The sequence below is a fragment of the Photinus pyralis genome, unplaced genomic scaffold (assembly GCF_008802855.1).
Source record: "Photinus pyralis isolate 1611_PpyrPB1 unplaced genomic scaffold, Ppyr1.3 Ppyr1.4_LG5, whole genome shotgun sequence".
Classification (NCBI taxonomy): domain Eukaryota; kingdom Metazoa; phylum Arthropoda; class Insecta; order Coleoptera; family Lampyridae; genus Photinus; species Photinus pyralis.
Genome location: NW_022170596.1, coordinates 2295998 through 2311592, shown reverse-complemented (window position 1 = coordinate 2311592; position 15595 = coordinate 2295998). Strand labels below are relative to the sequence as shown.

The 15595-nt window shown below is 37.8% G+C and overlaps 1 protein-coding gene across 2 annotated transcripts; it reads left to right on the top strand.

Annotated features, from left to right (window-relative positions):
• Nucleotides 1–970: 970 nt before the first annotated feature.
• On the top strand, nucleotides 971–13633 carry LOC116171911 (transcription factor glial cells missing-like). 2 transcript variants are annotated; one of them, XM_031488947.1, is made up of 6 exons: nucleotides 971–1123; nucleotides 7926–8266; nucleotides 8319–8569; nucleotides 12506–12602; nucleotides 12658–13177; nucleotides 13229–13633. In XM_031488947.1, exons 1-6 carry the CDS (start codon nucleotides 1113–1115, stop codon nucleotides 13548–13550), a joined length of 1542 nt encoding a protein of 513 aa, XP_031344807.1. In that variant the 5' UTR covers nucleotides 971–1112; the 3' UTR covers nucleotides 13551–13633. The 2 variants fall into 2 exon arrangements, with proteins under 2 accessions (XP_031344807.1, XP_031344806.1); XM_031488946.1 differs by having other exon boundaries at nucleotides 12658–13633.
• The last annotated feature ends 1962 nt before the right edge of the window (nucleotides 13634–15595 follow it).

The following is a 15595-nucleotide window of genomic DNA, read 5'->3' as shown; positions in this document are numbered from 1 at the left end:
TAAATCGAAAATATAATGTAGACCAATGGTTGTAGAAGTATGCTGATTTACAACTTCTTTATTATAATTGTTAGATATGTTATGGCCCATTTGCAATAGCTATTATAAATATAGGTATAAATATGTACTTGAGAAAAAAATTCTGTGTTGCTGCTTTAGTCCCTTAAATAAAAGATAACACAAAGTCCATCTTATCTACGGAGTACAAAAAAGAGGTTCTTTGCCCTCCAATTCACAAAAATGAACCCTATATATTTCTGACGCTTATTTAGATATACTTTTCAAAATTGCTTAGCCTATTTGATTCAAAGCGTAGCTCTGTCTTCATAATTTGGCATGATGGCAAGTTATCAAATCATTTCATTACAAAACAAAAATTAATCTTTCTAGAAAGAGGGGTCCCGACGATCGTTTGCGCGAAGGCCCATGGTTCCATATATTGATAGTGAAAGTATAGGAGTATGCTTTAAAGTTTGCACGAAATAGGTACATACCTATTTACTTTAGGTAGGTAGAGTTAATGAATACAAGCTCGGCCTTTTTGCCCAAATTTCGTGTAAAAGAAAAGAAAATTTTTCATGAATGAAACATAAGTGGTAGAAAAAAGTGCATTAATGTAAACAATTATTACAAAATATTATAGTAAAATAACTGCTAAGGTTTTCCGACGATGTGAAGGGAAATTGAGCTATATAATTTCAAAATTATCTACCACAAATCGGTAAAACTTCCGGAAATATCCACTGAAACAATTTACCAATAGACTTTGTTTCAGGTAGAAGGAATTAGAAAACGTAGATGGAAAGGTGTGGTTCTTCAACCTCTGTTATTTTATTGGCGAACAAGATTTTACAACGAAATTGGAGGGGTAAGTAAGGGTGTGGCTGAAAATCCCCAGTAACATTATTCCAATTATCCTTTAAAACGGTTAGTTGCTTCTGTTTCGTTGTCGTATAAGGGTGGATGTTCCTATACTTAACACGCCACGTTACGCGCGTTTATTTTGATGTAATAGGTATATAGTGGCAGGTTTGTTCCCGTTTACGGAGTGTGCTAATGAGCTCTGAAGACAATTTACGAACCTGATATAATTTGGACAACTATAATAAGATATGGTAATTCTGTAAGTACATATTTCTTTTAATAATTCACAACTATTAATTAGGTATTAAAGTACCTACAACTTTTTTATTTGCGTTATTAAAATGGGTACGTGTAATGACCGTTCATTGAAATTACTGTGTAAAAAGCAACAACTTTAGGTACTTGAACAATATACCTTTAATTATTTATTAAAAAAGAATGCCTTACTTGCACGGATACTGACATATATACCGACTTGTGGTATTTTTTTTTAACTACCTACCTACCTATTGACTATTGCCAATGTTTTATTCATTTCGTCAAACAATGCTAGACAGAAGACAGTATTTAAAAACTTTAATCGCGATTTTGTATTTGGAGGTATTTGATGTATACAAAGTTTTTGAACATTTGGAAATAATGAGGCCGGATAAGAAAGATTTCATGATTTCTTATAAGGATAGGTGTTCTAAACATTACCTATACTATTCAGTGATAGAGCATTAATTGTAAAGGCAATCTTAGGTACCTAGGTAATTACGGCAAAATGTCGAGGGTTAATTACTATATTTTGATCTCCCTCTACCTACCTATCTCATTTTCTAACAGCTTTTGCAAAAATAAGTTTAAAACAAAAGTTGTTTGTACTAAGCACAATTATTAAAATTTGGTAATTTTATTTATACAGGGTGTTCCAAAACCGGTCCACAGCCCTCAACTTGAAACTTCTAAATGGGACATCCTGTATTTTATTCGATTTTTCTGGATCAATGTTAAGTTGTCTATGGGTTGAAAACCTTGAATTATTGATTGCGTTTTGACACAACCGTATCTGTTCATTGTAGGTAATTGTTCGTTGACAAATAACATAACATTTATTCCGGCTACACACTAACTAGCAAACTGATAGAGAGAAAGACACAAACCACGCATGTAAGCGATCGATGGACAAATAATTAAAGAAGATTTTAATTACGTACAGTTTTTAAATAATCCAGTTTGGTGTGAGGTTTACCTAAATGAAAAGTGCAGGGTTTAATTTAAGATTTCTACAATGCATTTTCGTTCGAAAACCGGAAACAATTGTCAACTTACCATCGCTACAGCTTCCGAAAAGGGATGATTTAGCACAACCGAAACACGAAAATCCCCATCTCCATTAAAGCTTTTTCGATAGTTTCCGTTGCAGCGTGCCCAAGTTCGAAGCAAATTCTGGTAGCACATCACTCCTTCAAATTAATCTTTCGGTTCTAAAACGAACTATAAAATCTGACACGTCCAGTGTTGCCATAGCAACCATTACAGTACAAGTTGCGGTACTTAACATACATGACAAAATTTAGGAGGTGATTTTGCGCTTTTCAACGATTTTTCAAATATTCGCATTTGATGGAGTAAGGCCAAATTTAGAGGAGTTCTATATTAAGTAGCACAAGTGATATCTACTACAGTGAGTAGGTATATAAAAATTATCAAAGTCCTCGTTTGAGATCGAAGGGACTTCAGCGCATTTTTGTGTGGCAGATCAGTATTCTATTAGCCACTTTCGACTCAACCATCAATAACAGATCTTGTCGAAGGCTACTACATTCACTAACCGCTTCCCACTTTCCGCGTGCACCCGCAATTCGCTTTTAAAGATTTTACTCCACCATCAGTAAGATCGTGTCGGGGGCCACGTTCCCTTTGACGGTACCCACTTCCAACGTTCCGTTCACCCGCAATTCGCGTTGAAAGATTTGACTCCACCATCAGGAAGATCGTGTCGGGGGCTACCACATTTCCTTTGACGGTACCCCCTTCCGACGTCCCGTTCACCCGCAATTCGCGTTTGAAAATTTGACTCCACCATCAGGAAGATCGTGTCGGGGGCTACCACATTTCCTTTGACGGTACCCCCTTCCGACGTCCCGTTCACTCGCAATTCACTTCTATTGGCGACACGAGAAAGAGAGACAGCGATTCGAGATTTACGAAACGTTAAACCGCGTGAGTTCGCAACGGAAGGTAAAAGGCGCCCGAAGTTGACAAAAAACAAAATTCCGCCACGCAGGAGTTGTGCGCGTTTACAACATCTTTCCGACGACACCAATTTCAAAAGAATCGGACCAAAACTGTAGTAGAAGATAGGAAAAAACTGAAAAACCTTCACGTTAGTATACTACGCTCGAGGATGACGCCCAGATGTCGCCAACCCCACATCATGTAGCCATGTCCCTAAGGTTGACAAATTTCACGGTCCTGTAGATACACGTACGCCCGTTGCCTTTCTACAAGAGTTCTTCTACGCGCCCACATTTGCTGCCAGCCAGCCAGCCAGCCAGCCAGCCAGCCAGCCAGCCAGCCAGCCAACCAGCCAGCCAGCCAGCCAGCCAGCCAGCCAAAGTGAGATTAAAAGCTACTTTTTACAAATAAATTTGCAAAAATGCGCTAAAAAGTAACCCTCGAATCTTACTAACTAATCCATATACCTAAACTGATATTCATGATGGTATGTTCACATATGGCCACTTCCTCCGTCGGTCTGTCAGTACAGTTTTCAAGATTTGTAGTTCGTTCTTTTTGCATTCGGTAGCTAGCGTTGACAACCAACAAAAATTTTGACAATTAATATGCGCATGCGCAGACTGCGTGATGTCAACTTTCCTATTTATACAGATAACATTTTAAATGGTTATTCATCTAGCCCAATTCCTATTTTTTGCTAGTGCGCACCCCAGGCATTTTTAATCCAAATATATCAAATTGTGGTATGGGCGAAGATTTTAGTCGCATGCCAAAAAAAAGGTAAGACTGATTACTAAAGTTGCCATAATGACGTGAATTTTATGCTCTTCTTGCCTTTTTGGGTAATTTAGTTGTGCCGCATAGCAAAATGTATAACCACGATATGAGGGACATGTTTGGTACACTCGATCATAATTGTTGGCGGGACGAAAAGTGTCGTACACAAAAAGTCGATGTGTCACTGTCCAGGGCTGCATAGCTACTGAAATCCACAGAATAAGACCCTGTAATTAAAAATACTATCAACTATACTAAAAACATTCGTCTGTCCTGGGGCGAAGTTACAGCCGTCGCAAAAACTTCACACCTCCCCGACTCACCTTGTGCAACATTTCAGCTCTTCTTGAACTGCTTCATTTGGTAATCTGTGTAGTCTATTCCAACCCATAATGCTTCGTAGAAATTTCATTTCCGTTGCCTTTCTGGCTTCTTTTTGGCGACCAAGTCTCACTTCCGTATGTTTCAAGATTTCTTTTTTGGAGAAAAATGTTTTGCTTATAGCATGGTAAACCTTTAGTGTGTTTTTAATTCTTCTTCCTGTGTACACTTTTCTTCTAATATTATTTCTAAATTCTGAGGATTGTTGACTTGTTCTATAGTTCCCTATAGCATTTTATTCAGATTCTCTTTTCCCCGTTCTCTTCTTGCTAGTATTACTTTGGTTTTCAAGATGTCATCTCACATTCTCATATATTTAAACCTTCTTACTTTCCTTGTTTGCTGTCGGTTATACCTACTCGTAATACCTGCATCGTGGCCAAACGCGCAATTTGCTATTTCCGCACTTTCTGTAGATATCTGTGTCTTACGAGCATCATTTTTGTTCTGGATGGCGGTAGGTACATTGTTCAATGACTTCGTCCATAAATAGTGTAAAAAGGACACTCACAATCATTGTCTAAGTCGATGTCTTGTTTTAAATTTTTCCGATTTTATGCCATGACTCACTACGTAATTTCCTATTTCTCTCATACAAACTTTGTATTGCGCTCCCATGAGGTTTTTTCTACTATCCTACTCTTTCAAGTTTTTTTAAATGTTTCGGCTTCTTTATGTTCATCGTTCATTTAATAAATTCATGTTTATTCTTTATTGCTAGACCCTGCACGACTACATTGTTTTTCCTTTTTTTTTTCCTTTTCCAAACGTTTAATCCTTTACATTTCTTTTGCTTAGTTTCCAAAGTTCAATCTTGATTTTCAAGTTTTCTCGTTCATTGCGCATTGCGTTGAATTTCCGCCAAATATTTCTTCTTCCGTTTTTTCAAGTTTTCTTCTATTAAATTTGACGTAGCTTGTCAGCTGTTGGAGTTATCGTATGCGTAAAGCGGTATAGGTGTTCGACCCTGGTCAACTCGTAGTAAAGCGTTCACCTCTCACCTCGTATTAAATTGCTTAAAAAGTCCCATTTTTGGGTTACTTTTTCGGAGCTATTGCTCTTCTAGTATTAAAACAGTCATGTCAATCATAGCAGGTAGCCGCTTACTGCAAAACTGGTCGTCTGTGAGATGTGTGAGAATGTTATTTGAAGTGAATTTCGCTTGCATCCAGATATTGCTTACAGTAATGTTGTTTACGCCTACCTGATGTTCCTGCAGTTCTAAAACTGTTTGCAAGCGAAATTCACTTCAATTAGCATTCTTTGACGTAAGCGATACGACCTAAAATCGCTTAACTGTTGCGGTACCTTATTTTGCTCATTCTTATTCTGCACGTCAACAATAACGCGTTGCAGTTTGTTTGAAAGAATTGTTTATATTTAATCGACGACGTGAGGTAAAAAAAGTTAACACTGCATTTGGTGGAGTTAATTACATATCGGAATAGTGATAATAATAACGGATGGACTATATTATATTTTCATTTAGCCCATTCCAAGAAAAAACCTAAGTTTTGCAGTGGGCGGTTACCTGCGACTGTTTTTTATACTAGACGATGACGTATAGTAATACAAACTCCTATTCTATTGCCACCAAGACCGGATTCACAAATAAGTAATAATAACATTTTATGTTTAACATATGAAATGATCTAATTACTTACACAACAAATAGTAGTGAATCCCAACTACATAAAACATAAGAGTAATTGCAAAAATTCAGATCAAATATAATTTTAAAAAATAACCTATAAGGCGCTCCTAAAAGAAGTAAAAAACAGTGTGTTAGAAAAGCTAATACGGATCTAGTATAAATAAACTACTTAGAAGTTAGAATTGAGTGCAGTTCAGAAAAATTTGCTCTGTGGCTAGCACAGATCCCAACCACACACCTGCGCATTCGCGATTCTGCTTCAAAACGTTTATTTCCGTAAAAAAGTGAGTGGTCATTTTTTACCCCAATTTACCCCTAATGGGGTATTTACATGGGTAAATTTTCGCCGTGCGATTAATTATTGCTTCACAAATCGCATCACAAAGCCGCATCGTCACCTCATTTACACATTTGATTGAAATCGCAAGCGACTAGGTCATTTTCGTCCAAAATATTGAGCAGATTTTAATTACCACCCGCATGCTGCGGTCCCCGTACGGCCAAAAGTCGGATGCTAGTATACTTTGGAACAAGCGATTTTAGTCACTTGCGGCCTAGCCGAATTGTCACTTTGACGGTCGATTTGTGCCGTACAGCTTTGTCATGTGGCGAAAATCGACCCGTGGAAACCCCTTTAATTTAATTTTAATTTATTTTAATGTAATAAATGCTTATAATGCCAGATTGTGAATGCCCCTTAATACCATTTTAGTACCGTTTTTCCACAATGTGCCACATGGCTACCTACTATTAAAGCCGCTTCCCTTTCCTGCATCCTTAGCTTCATCTCACGTTTGGGATGACTTGATTGACGTTGCGGTGTGCGACGAATCTATAGTTAGGTATATGTAGTACAAAGAGCCCGAATTTGAGGCCTAGGTAGACGTGGACCCTACCCTGTCCATATCCTCCTATCGTTAACCAGAATCCACAGTGGGCGAAAAATATTGAAGAAAAATGATTAGTGTTTTCCGATGTGTTTTTTATAAAATTCGATACAGAAAAAATTGGATAGCTCAGAAAAACACCACCAAGAATAAATTATAGGCTTTTCGTGCAGATTAAGTTCTAGACACTTTTTTAATTCTGCCGTTTTGGGCATCTAAATATGGGCGTAAAGTAGGCAACTGGACATACACAGACATTTTCACTTGTCACAGCAGCATTTTTGAGAATCATTTATGGGGGTGAGGCTCGCATCTAAGGTAGCTGACGTTGAGTTTCAAGGAAACAATCATCCAAAATCATGTTTCTTTTGTAACCTCTTTAATGAGGTGAGCTACAAACTAATCGGCGGGGTGGAAATAATGGAAAACATTCTTTCCTACCACATCTACCCAACACTTTTGAAATAAACATGCTTCCGATAAATCTGATTGTTAGGTAAAATGCGACTATTCCGTTAAAGATAAGCCGTAATCTGTGTCAAAAGGTTGCCATTTTTGAGATTGCTGATGTGTATTGCATACCATGGTGACTTAATTTTAAATCGCTTCGACAAGAATTCTAGAAGACAGAATTTCAACTTCACATCAATATCTTCTAATTCCTAAAATAGGTGCCTACCTCAAAATACAACTTGCCATACAACTTTTTTCCACGCGCCTACAAGAGAATCACGAGGAATCTATGTCTGAGTGGGTAGTTTTACGTTCTAAAACAACAGTTAAAATATTAATTCTCTCACTAATAAGATAACTAATTACTACTTACCATAAACTCTTCTTACATGCGTACCTAGCTTATTAGACAGAAGAATTTAATGTTATGTTAATTTCTTTTTTATTGAATAAGAATATTTTCCAGAGTAATATGGAGTCGTAAAGCAGCTTAAGGCCGATGCTTTATAACAAAGGTTATTTACAGTTGTCACAAAACTGGTAATTATCATACCCAATTAATTATAGCATTCTTTGCATAAACCTTTACATTGCGTTTAAAACGCCCAATCTCTCGATTAATACGAGAAATAAAACCACTAACGCGAATATTTGTTCAAATTTTCACCGTGTTTTTTTTGCAGCAATGCGCCATTGTCCCCGGGCATGACTTGCCGGGTAACATATTCAAGCACATCATCAGATTGGGACATCAATGACAGCACGATACCCCGTATTAGTGAATTCGATTCGTTTTCCGAATGGGCGGACGGTCATTGCAGACTAGTGTATCCTCAAAATTCCGAAGAGGCGAAACGGCATTCCTCGGGGTGGGCGATGAGAAATACGAATAATCACAACGTGCACATTTTGAAGAAAAGTTGTTTGGGGGTTTTGGTCTGTTCCCAAAGGTGTATTTTGCCGAATGGTGAACGCGTGCACTTACGACCAGCGATCTGTGATAAAGCCCGAAAGAAGCAACAAGGTCCGTCGGTTCACCGTCAAAGAAAAGCGTAACTTATTTGTGCTCGTTTCAGGTAAACCGTGTCCAAATCGACAGTGTTCGGGAAGACTGGAAATTCAGACATGTCGTGGGCACTGCGGTTACCCAGTTACCCACTTTTGGAGACACACAGAGTACGCGATATTCTTCCAGGCTAAAGGCGTCCACGATCACCCAAGACCTGAAGCGAAGAGTACGTCTGAGGCTAGACGTAGTTTGGGAAGCGGGCGAAGGGTGCGCGGTCTAGCTGTACTCCTCGCCAGAGAAGCTGCACTAGGAAGTAAGGTAAATATCGCATTTTTTCTGTGACCAATGACCACCTACACGTCCCTCACGTGAAAGTATCAATATTAGTTAAAAATTCGATAATCATAGACCGATCACTTTATAAATAGGCGCTATTAATTATCATTTCAAGTCATTTAATTGTTAAGTGCAACCCGTTATTAGCGATGTGTGGTCGATTTATTTAAGTGTAGCCGATTTGTTACATACGTATCGATGAATGTTGGTGCTTAATCATTTGTAAACATAACCGGTCGTTACAGTAGATATCTTAAACTTTTAATTTTGTATTTTGAGAGACGTCTGCAGGGTCGAATTTAAATATCGTAAACATATTTACACTCATTATAAGAGAGATTTATTTGCTTCCAATTTTTTGCTTAGAATAAAATTATACCACATATACCTGTACATAAAAGAATAATCAAAAGTGCCTATAAAATACAGTTGAAAGAAGCAAGGTGAAGCAGACAGAAAAGAGAAGTATAGTTATTTAATGATCAGGTATGCTACTGCCACAAACCCACAACTGCTGCATACCATTCATCTTGAAAATGCGGCGAGAGTACGTGTTGGAAATTTTCACACAAAGTAAAGAGTCAATCGGTAATGGATTGTGCTCCATTTTCTGAGCCATTTTCACGCCTTGCTGAAAGCACTAACAGAACAGCTATGTTAGGCTGAAAAGAACGTCCATCATGCACGTAGAATGAGTTGAGAACCATATTAACATGAGACATCAATCACAATTTTATGGAGAAACGAAATACTAATGGTAGAGGTTACTCGCGGTATGATTTTTGAATTCCTGTCCATTATTTTGAATTCTGTAATTTCCTTTTTTCAGTTTCTAGAAATGATTCCTAAAATCAGATGTATATGCTTCAGCGAACCTCATGTTTTGTGCTCATAGAATTAGTGGGCTTTGTGCTGCCGCCAACTTGGTCACGATTAGAGCTCCCTCCCAGTCCAGCATCCTTAGGTTCATCTCACGTGTGGGATGGCTTGAGTGAAGTTAAGGGGCGGACGACTCTAGTCAGGGAGGTTGTTCAAAGGACCCGAATTTGAGGCCTAGGTACGCGTGGACCCTATGCATCCTCTTATCGTAATCCAGAATCCTCAAACTCGAAATGGTTTGGGGACTTAAAAGAAACCTAATATGCAAACAAAGTTATAAATGGCCAATATAAGCAATGTTTTATAGTTAGAGGTATAAGGTTTGAGCAACAAAATTTTGATTCAGAGAAGGCCAATTAAAGTGACACTTGAGAGGACCTAAAACAACCACAAATCAAGATGCAGGAAAAAAACTAAAAAAATAGTGAAACTGTCATAGAAAACGAGTGTACCCAAAATTTATACCCTATATCTCAAAAGCAATTGAGGTAATACAATAGTTGTAGACAAGTAGACACTCAAGCACTAATGAAGCACTAATGTATACCTCAAAAGGTTGTGGACGTGCTGCAATATTTTTGGTGAACTCGAAGTACAATCTATCGTGGTTTCAAGGCTTTTGTGCGCTAACCCCAAAGCTACGTTGTCTTGCACCTTCCAATCGGTAACCCGGATAAAATATGGATTCTTTGAACTTCGGTGGCAGAAGCGTTTGCTGAATGACAAATACGAGCAGTACTTGCCCAAAAAAAAGTTCATGTACTACATAACATCTTCCGTACTCCCCAGATTTGGACCCGTGTGGCATTTTTCTATTTAAAAAATCCATACTGAAAGGAGCCCGATGTGAAACTATAGAGAACAAAAATCGGTGGAAGTACTCTACAGTTGGACAGACGACAGAATATGACCTGCATCACCGCTTGCTTCGAAAAAAACAGTGTAGTGGTAGGAAATGAGACTAAGTACCGTTTTATCAATGCGGTTATTTAATATACAACCTTCGTACTTCAAAATGAGTAGTGATCAAACCAGTTTCGGTCGAAATGGTACCAATATAAGTTCAAAGTAACCATACTGAGAGCATACTTACTTTACGCTTTCCTTCTTTGAGTTTAGATTAAAGTATCTCAAAAACGTTGGTGTGACCCGCAAGAACTCCACAAAATACCCACGCAGAAACTTCCATTTATCATAAAAACTAACCCCTCTAGATAGTGCATAGCGATTGAATCTAGAAAGGAACAAATATTAAAGTTAGTGGAAGTTTTGGTGGAAACACTGAATATATTTTTAAAGAAACGTTTCATAATATCAACAATTTAGAAAGTTTGCTACCAATCTACGTGGGTACTTTAAATTTGTGGTCAGTAGCGTACTTCTGCATGGGGGGTTAAGGGGGCATATTTTTTTAAATGGTAACTACTAGTTTTCAATACATTATGATTAAGAACACACTTTTTTGAATATAGCAGCATAAAAGGTGTGCACAATAAAAAATGATTGTTGCTATTAAATAAAAATGCCCCCTTTGACCATGCAGAAGTACGCCACTGACCGCAACTTTAATGTAAATACGCAGATTGGTACGCAGAATTTTTATAATTAAACAGAAATGTTGTTTTGAAGATATATTTGGAGTTCCAGACATTCCCACCCTATATAATAAGCGGCAAAAGGGGGATGATCTACGTCATTTCAGAGCCGCAAGCCTCGAATTCAAGAAGCAGGCGGTACAACGTTGGTTAAAATTTTTTAGAATTTTTTAGCCGATTTTGATGGATTCCTACCGCCTCTCATTCCAGACAGTGTGGAAGGAGACTAGTGAGCACTGAATAAACGCTCAGTGTATTACCACATGGCATTTAACATAAACCTGTATTAACGTATATTCAAATTTAAGTAACAAAAGAAATTAAGTAACAATTAAGATTGCTGTAGTAGGGATTATACCCTAATTTAACATTTGAAAGGTAATTGCGATAAATAAGCTGAGACGCAACAATTAAGTAATAATTAAACATTACTAATGTTCTCATCAGGCTTGTGTCCAATTACAGAGTGACCCACATAATGCTTTTTAGAGGCACAGATTTAAACACTCTAAATCTGTGTTTAAAGGTGCCTCTGCAGATTTTAAGTTGTTCAATACTGTTCCGGTATTTACCTTACGCGAATTAGGAAAACTGCAGGAAACCCTAAATAAAGTAGCCGGGAGAATACTCGAAACTGATTTAAGGAAATTCCAATCTCTGCCACAGATGAAAAATTCTTACCTCAGCCCAGGTTCGAACACCCGACCTTCCGGCAATGTAGCCCAACGCTCTACCACTGAAACACACAGCAAATAAAAATTAATTACAATTGGCAATCATGAAATGTTTAGGTGTAATTAACTAGTAAGGAACATGGCGCACTCCTAATGCTATTAGAATGTTAAAACGAAACGACGCAAGTATTTACGGCACAGGAAATGGTTGTCGTCGCCATATTAGAATAATCCATAACCTCTTATATACGTGAAACGGTACTTGCTTACAAAAGCTGTAGATGGATCTTCTCTACCATCGGAGTAATAATTAACAAGTTGAAAGTAATTTGGTTTAAGCTGGCAGCGATTGAAAAGATAAATCCAAGAATGGCGCAATTACATTAGGTATATTTTTGAAGACACAATTTTCCTTCAGTGAAGGCGTGGATAACGAAATGAGAAGGCACATTATTGGATCAAATAAGACCCACGCACTTCTACTTTTGATGTGGATGATGATGGAATTTAGTCAAAAGCACGATGAAGAGGTAGTTCGCTGTATTCAAAATTAATTTAGTTTCTTCAGAAATATCTGTAGAACGCCGAAACCGTACACTTAATGAGATTCGGTTTTCTTTTTTTGTGGGGAACGAAAACAAATTTGACGTTCGTCTTTTTACTTAGACACGTACCCTTAACATTACTTATCGTCAGTACGTTGTATGCGGTCACAATACTTTATGTTCAAAAATCCAGTTGTGTCTAATTGATTATTAAATTCTTTCCAGCTTATGTCACTAAGAGAACCAAAACGACATTGCAAGGACATCAATTCAGTTTCCAGATGTCTAAATCCACCACCTCTCATTGCTGATTTGGATAAAGGTGGGTACCTAATTGAGTTTATAAACAATTTATCAAACTAAACTTTTGGCAACAGGTTACTCATGCTCCTGTCCACCTTTCGAATGCATATGCACATTTCAATCGGTCGTGCCAGTTGCGCATCAGCAATATACACCTCATTCGCCCTCAGCTTATCAGCCAATCGGCCAACAGTTAGATTCGTACTGGACACAGGAACCACTCCAAGCGCAGTCGTATCCGTTGGACAACATGGGGAACGTTAACAGTCAGTATGATTTCGCCAACGTGACTGGTGACCTATTTCAACCGGAGGAAATCTTTCAACTTGATCAACCGATACGTCCCGAATACCCACAGCAAGGTACAACAGATTTGTCTCGTTCGCCATCGACGTTACTGGATTTGGGTAGCGGCACCATACACAGAGAGTTCAAAAGTGAAGATTACTGGAATCAGAGTTTGTCTACGTTGATGAACGATGACAGTAACAACAGCAGTTGTAGTCGATATAATCTAGTTTCATCTCCAGATGGTGTTCAACCATCTTTGGCACATACCCCACTAACTCACCAAACCGACATCGGCGCACAAAGGTACGATAAATTGCAATTAGAAAGCTACCTAAGTGATGATTATGACAATAGCTATAAGAACCAAAGTAACTTACTAGATGTGATAAGTGACACAAAGATGTTCTTCGATAACAACCTGCACAACAACTCTTATGAAAACTTTACGGATGCGAGGCATATGTACAGAACATGTAACGTAGATACAAAATATCAAGATAAATATGCCGAATTGGCACAATTTGTTGATTACACGGCCTTGTATGATAACAAAAATGAAACCGTAGTTACAATGAGCGAACTTGATTTCCGAATCAATAACTACGCGAATACGAATTCACATTATAATTCGGATTTTTGTAACATAAATACAGGCATTCACCACGCAAACAATTAATCTTCCACAGTATTCACCTAAGCACGTGCCTTTGTATTATGAACCTATAAGCTTTCCAATGATCTTCGTAGTATGCATAAGTTTAGCCGTATTAAAATGATTACCTATTACCATCATTATGTAAATAGTTGTAAATAGTGTAAAAATGTAGTTAAACTTAATAAATTGTGATATTTGCTCTAGTTTACAGTTTTTCTTTCCATTGAAGGGCAGCTATAGAGATATTTTCTAATAGGTCGGTCTTCACAGGATCATAGCCTCATTTATAGGTTTTTAAAAACTATAATTACTACGAGTTATTACTGAAGTTTTACTATTACAAAATTTATCTTACAATTAATTTGCTGTCGGTGCAAAAAATTCATATGTGGGCATCAATTTTCAGAATTTCCTTAGAATTCATGGTGGTAAATCCATCGTCGTGCCGTACCATACACTGTTCCACTGAATTGTAAATAACCATCATTAAAAAGTTTACCCATTTATGAATTTCGAAGTACCAAACGACTTCTAGGCAGAAAGTCAAGATATCAAGCTTTTGAACAAAACAACGGTAACACTTTGAATCAAGAAAGTACTTAGGTCTGAGAGCGAAAACGATTGTATAACTCGGCTCTCTGCCCAGTATGACCCACCTGACCCACAAAATGCTGAACTACCAACCGAATTTTAGGGCTACCTACTACTATTATAAATAAGACCGCCACTCCACTATTCATCGTTAAAAATACTTTCAAAATGTACCTAATTATTGCCGTATTTTCACAAGTTTCAAAAAATTTTATTTTACAAATAACTCTTCGGCTGCCCCAAATTAGCAAGAGGCTCAACATTTACTGGGTTCATAAACATAATTCAATATAAATATAATGGTCAAAATTGCTTGAAGGTCACGGCTTGTTTTGTGATGCGTCAAGTTTCTCGAGGGAATCGAGTACTCCGTGAAAAGTTAAGATGATATTCATATTCTCAAAATTTGATTTATTCACTCCTTAAAGCCCGATTCACATTATCGGTCACGTCACGGTCAGATCACGGTGACGGTCAATTATTGCAGCGTGTATTCCTTAAATCCCATGGTCAGGTAACGCTCAGATGTTCATAAGGAATGCACTCTACAGTAGGTGACCGCACCGTGACCGGACCGTGACGTAACCAATAAAATAGATCATGTCGGTTAACAAGCGCACTTTTGGTCGGGTAATCACACAGTTCACATTTTAAAGTTTTTATGTATTGTGGGTTGGCTATTGCATTTTAAAACTAGAACTTTTATGTACATAAAAAATCCTTGGAAGTCTAGTGCGTCCAGAGCATATTTTAAGCTATAACGTAGGCAACATTAGTGCCGCCTAGTAAAGACTTTTTGTCGCCCAGTAGTGTGTAAGGGTAGCTACCAGTGGCAAAAACCTTTCAGCTATCTTTCAAAAGCAAATTGGTGGCCTGCCCGAGGGGTGTCCCAGTGCGGCGACTGGAGCCCCCAAAAATTTTACACTGGAGTGGAGCCCCCAGTATGGCACACCGCTGCTGGGTTCAGTGCCGCCTAGTGGAAGTTATTTAAACTATGATCTGAGTGCGTCAACAAATTCACCAGAAAAAAAATAAAAACGAAATCGGTAAATTTCGATTTTTCTGACATATCTGCGAGAGTAATCGAAATTTTCTTGTTTTCTTTAAAGGACTCTTTAATTGCACATATTTTCTCTAATTTTACCATCATCGATACTTTTGCGATTTCGGGGATCCCTATGATACACATCCTTATCTTATCAGGGTGTTCCTAAATATGATATCAATACGGAAGGCGCTAATTCTGGGGCTAAATAAGATTCATTATAGACATTGAATTTACAACTGCCATAGGTCCGCAAACGCTTCGTTACTGATCGACAGGGTGTTATAATTTCTAGATTGCCTATAATTTGATATGCACGCGCAAGATACAATGAGTTCAAATGCGAACTAATAAAAACAAGAGAGAACGGTCGAAAAATCGCAAAAATTACGAGAGACCAAAAAGTTACTAAATAAATCAGAATATCAAA